General features: G+C 36.3%; 1 protein-coding gene across 1 annotated transcript; it reads left to right on the top strand.

Annotated features, from left to right (window-relative positions):
• Positions 1-1,411: 1,411 nt before the first annotated feature.
• On the top strand, positions 1,412-1,807 carry LOC138887613 (uncharacterized). Its single transcript, XM_070169379.1, has one exon. It carries the CDS (start codon positions 1,412-1,414, stop codon positions 1,805-1,807), a length of 396 nt encoding a protein of 131 aa, XP_070025480.1.
• Positions 1,808-5,680: the final 3,873 nt, after the last annotated feature.

The following is a 5,680-nucleotide window of genomic DNA, read 5'->3' as shown; positions in this document are numbered from 1 at the left end:
GGACATGTTGCGCCCTAACTTGGGTAGTACAGAAGTTGAAACATTATTTGTCATCTTACACTACTTACCTCATCTCTCGCTTGGATCCGTTAAAGTATATCTTTCAGAAGCCTATGCCCATAGGGAGGCTCGCAAAATGGAAGATCTTACTGACAGAATTTGACATCGTCTATGTGACTCGGACTGCGATGAATGCACAAGCATTGGCTGACCATTTGGCCGAGAACCCGGTGGATGAAGAATATGAACCTTTGAAAACTTACTTCCCAGATGAAGAGGTGATGCACATTGGTGAGGTGGAATAGGTAGAAAAGCAAGGATGGAAACTTTTCTTCGATGGGGCTTTTAACATGAAAGGTGTTGGGATAGGAGCAGTACTTATTTCTGAAATAGGGCATCACTACCCTATTACGGCACAGCTTCGTTTCTACTGTACTAATAATATGGCTAAGTATGAGGCATATATCTTGGGTTTGAGGTTGGCTGTAGACATGGGTGTCCAGTAAGTCTTGGTCTAGGGGGACTCAGACCTTCTAGTGCACCAAATTCAGGGAGAATGGGAGACACGGGATTTAAAGCTCATACCGTATCGACAATGTTTGCATGATCTTTGTCAACGGTTTCAATCAATAGAGTTCCGAGATATTCCGAGGATTCATAATGATGTTGTCGATGCTTTGGCTACTTTGGCGTCAATGTTACATCATCTAGATAAGGCTTATGTGGACCCTTTGCAGATTCAGGTCCGCGATCAGCATGCTTACTATAATGTGGTGGAAGAAGAACTTGATGGTGAACCGTGGTTCCACGATATCAAAGAGTATATCAGGATGGGGTTATATCCAGTACAAGCCACAGGTGATCAAAAGAGAACAATTCGACGGTTGGCAAGTGGATTTTTCTTTAGTGGAGGGGTGTTGTACAAAAGAACTCCAGATCTTGGATTGTTAAGATGCATAGATGCTAGACAAGCCACGGCTATCATGACTGAAGTGCATTCCGGAGTCTGTGGACCGCATATGAGTGGGTATATTCTGGCAAAGAAGATCCTTCGAGCAGGCTATTATTGGCTTACTGTGGAGCGAGATTGTATCAGTTTTGTGCGCAAGTGTCATCAATGTCAGGTGCACAGAGATTTGATTCATTCTCCACCATCTGAATTTGTGCGCAAGTGTCATCAAAGTCTGTGACCAAGAAAGCAGTGGTCGATTTTGTGCACTCAAATATCATTTGTCGGTTCGGGATCCCAAAAGTGATCATCACAGATAATGGTGCTAACCGAAACAGTCATTTGATGAAAGAGGTGTGTCAACAGTTTAAGATTACACATCGCTATTCCACCCCATATCGCCCCAAGGCGAATGGAGCAGTCGAGGCAGCCAACAAGAACATAAAGAAGATACTTCAGAAAATGGTGGAAGGTTCCAGGCAATGGCATGAGAAACTGCCTTTTGCATTTTTGGGTTATCGAACTACTGTTCGTACTTCAGTAGAGAAAACTCCTTATTTGTTAGTATATGGCACGGAAGCAGTGATACCCGCGAAAGTTGAAATCCCATCCCTTTGGATTGTTACTGACGCCGGAATTGATGATGATGAGTGGGTCAAAACCCGCCTGGAGAAATTGAGTTTGATTGATGAGAAAAGATTAGCAACAGTGTGTCATGGCCAGTTGTATCAACAGAGAATGGCAAGAGCATATAACAAGACGGTGCGTCCACGAAAGTTTGAGGTGGGTCAGTTAGTATGGAAACATATCCTTCCTCATCAGGCTAAAGCAAAAGGCAAGTTCGCCCCAAACTGGTAGGGGCCGTTCATCGTAACAAGAGTGTTGTCCAACGGTGCTTTGTATTTAACAGATATAGAAGGCAAATGTGTAGAAATTGCCATCAATTCTGATGCAGTCAAAAGGTATTATGTATGATTTCTTTGGTTAAATTGTGTTTGTTTGTACTTGGCATGTCTTGAAGATTGGAATGACGAAGGCATTTTGTTCTGCTATCTAAACACTTTATCCTTTGTTACCCCTTTCGAGCCTTATTTATTTTATTTCATACCCCTCTTTTGGAAACAATGGCAAAATTCAGAAATGCGAGAGCAAAAGATAAGTAAGGGAAAAGAATGAAAAGAGAAAGAAAAGAATGAAAAAAAGGGAAAAAGAAGAAAAAGCAACAAAAGAAAAACAAAGAAGAAAAAGAAAGGGAAAAGAAAAGAAAAGAAAAAGGAAAAGTCACAACAACAAAGCAATTTCTATGACATGAACTACATTCGACCTGATTCCTTTTAAGGATACGTAGGCAACCTCACGGTTTGGTCCCATCAAAATAAAACCTAAATGAACAAACCTTCGATATTGAGTATTTTTGCCAAGTTATTCTATCTCTTTTTGCGTGCCATATGATCCCAAAGCTTGCTTTTGATGCCTCCAATAGATATCCTTGTGAAATATCAGTCAAGTTAGGCCTTTAAATGACTCTATTTGACCTTTTAATGAATGAGATATGTTGGTTTCAATATTTGGAAATAGTGTAGATTTTTAAATACAAAATCAGTGGCAGTTTCGTAATTAATCTAAAAAATCTAGCAACCCAATTCTTAGTAAAATGACCATAAAATTATCATAGGATGTCCAAGTTCGACGATTCTTTTTGCTATGGCTCTGTAATTGTGATAGGGTTCTAATGCTTCAATCAAAATAGAAATCATAGCTCATTTGTTCAATGTCGTACCATTTATGCTTGAAGAAACGACCTCGAAACATAAGAAAAATGAGTGCAATACAATGCAAACCTATCTGAAACTCACCTGAGCCCCTCGGGACCCCGTACGAATGATGTTTAGCTTAAAGTATATATATTTATATGTATATCGCCGTATATTTTACTTTTGTTTCATGGATTTAGGATATAAAATGTGTATTTGATGTGTTTTTATGTGTAGGAATGTTCTAGGAGCAATCGGGGGCGATATGTGCGAAATTAGAGCCAAAACGGACAAAAACAGAAAGTTGGACATTTCAGTGCGATAGGTGGCAGACGCCCTACATGTGACGCCAAAAACAGTAGCAAATTTTTTACAGTGCCATGGAGGGCGCCAGTGACGTGAAATTTGCTCAATTTTTCCCGGGACAAGGTTATTTTTTCCCTAGACATACCCGACGCGTATAAAAGCAAGACTAAACATATTTTTGAGGGGGGAGACGCCACTTTGGAGGGATCTAACATACTTTGAAGGGGAATTCACGTGGGGCAACACACACTACGCTTGGAGGAGGCTTCTAACTAGTTCTTATTCTTCTTCTTCTTCTTCTTCTTCTTCTTCTTCTTCTTCTCTTCCTTTAATTTCATAGACCATTAGTTCTAGACTTTTGGGTGCTACATGAACGTTGTAGTTCGAAGCTTGAATTGTTCTTATTATTTTATCATATTGGTTTATTTATTCAATCTTGCGCTTAATTATTTGGTTGCTTGATCACCAATTGAATACTATCTACGAATCTAGGATTGAACTGAGGAAAGGAAATTCTAGATTGCATATAAGATTGAGTAGAGCAAGATCTTAACCCTGGGGGCGGATTTACGGTTAGGATAGGAATATACCTAATCGCCTTGCTTGGTTACTATACATGAATTATTAATACGTTCTTGTTAATTCTAATTCCATAGGAATATAGGCATTAGATTAGCTTGAATAGGCGAGTTGTACTTCGGGAGAAGGCTACGAGCAATATTAACCCTGTCAACCAATAAACCAGATAAATTAAACACAATTTAAGTGGAAAATTCAACGAGATTGTTAGCTAACCCATAGCTCTAGAATATTCACTCACATTAAATTCGTCTCTTTAATTCGCCAACTTGTTTTCTTTAATCTCCTTGTTTGCTACTCTAGATTAATTTTAGTTAAATATCCATACATTAGGATTAGCTTGAATAGATTAATTGCTTGGTTTAATTTAGTTGATAGTTAATCACAAGTCCATGTGGGTACGATATCTGGACTTACAATCCTATATTACTTGTCGACCATGTATACTTGCGTGTGCGTTTGGGAGCAACAATGAACATACCAAAAAGTCCCATAAGATAACACAGACTTACTCGAGGCTTCAAATCATGCATAACAACATCGAAACGACGAAACACACCTCAAATCAAACTTAATGAACTTTCGACTTCCAGATACTCGCGTCGAAACATATCAAATCAACTCAGAATGAACTCAAATTTTGCACACAAGTACTAATACATTATACAGATCTACTCATTCCCCCAAACTACCGAGCAAAGTCCAAACACTCAAAATGACCGATCAGATCGTTACAGTTGGGAAGTTGAGATTTTGTGGGACATTTCTGTAAGATTCCTAATTTAATCTCATTTTGTAATATAATTTTTTGCTGATTTAATTAATACCTAAAACCAACTATGAGATAAATTTGATGGATTATTATATGCAGCAGAAGCAATACCAGCATCAAATTCATATGTAATCTAGACAACTAGCATATACAGAGTTTTTGGATTACCTCTTGAAGCGTGAACATGGCTTTTCATTCACATAAGCCTTCACTTCCACAACGTCTCAATGAAATCTCCATCATCCCCATGATCACGATTCCCGAACGTTCTACGATCTTCTACTGTTACCCAAATAATATCCTAAAATAGCAATTTCGTGTGGGCAAAATATCTAGGAAAATAGGCTGAAAATTTCAGCCACCTTCTTCTTGTTTCTTTAGGTGAAAAACCTTATGTATTTATATCACAAGTTTTAAGGGTTAATAACCCTTTTCCAAAACATGTTGGGTTTTATTTTCCACCAAAACGATTCCTTTATTTTCTATTATTTAGGCATAGCAGAGACCACAAAATCTAATTAACAAGGCTTTCAATTAAGGAATTAATTGATCATTTTCTAAATTAATTTTCACCATAATTAATTACGAATTATTCCACTAAAAATTCGCAATTGCACTCCATATTTAATTTCGAAATTCATCTATTAAATCTTATTTAACTCCTCATGTTAAGATTTAGATAATAATCAATTAAATTAAATTACAGACAATTTAATTTATTGATTATTTCCTTTATACTTTCGCTTAATTTATTTCATATGTCAGATACAAAATCCATCGGTCGGGTTTACACATGAAAACTTATAAGCTTTGATAAAGGTGTATCATCAATCTTTAAACCAAGACATAAATTCCATCAAATAACTATTATTTCACCAATGTACATTATTATTAGCCAATTTACCAAGCATAATGACCCACGAGAGGATCTCGCCTTTTAATAAATCAAAATAATAATAATAATAATAATAATAATAATAATAATAATAATAATAATAATAATGATATACACAGTTAATAATAATTATTATATCAAGATTAAGAGTATAAGTACATTTAATGGCTAGAAAATGTATTTTATTAAGTCAGTATAAAACATTTATCTCTACTTGGTCCGTTCAATATATATAAGATATACTAGCAGACAAAGTTGTAATTATATCATTCCCATAATTAAGATAAATTATATTTAATCTTGTGCTACAATTATCTATGATGGTTTGTCCAATTCGACTATTATATTGTGAACTCAAACTTTATAGTTATAAGAATCGATGATTTAATCTTTCGTGTATAAGCTAAACTCTATACACTAAATCA

The sequence above is a fragment of the Nicotiana sylvestris genome, chromosome 3 (assembly GCF_000393655.2).
Source record: "Nicotiana sylvestris chromosome 3, ASM39365v2, whole genome shotgun sequence".
NCBI classification, from domain to species: domain Eukaryota; kingdom Viridiplantae; phylum Streptophyta; class Magnoliopsida; order Solanales; family Solanaceae; genus Nicotiana; species Nicotiana sylvestris.
This window is presented reverse-complemented; position numbering and strand designations above follow the sequence as displayed.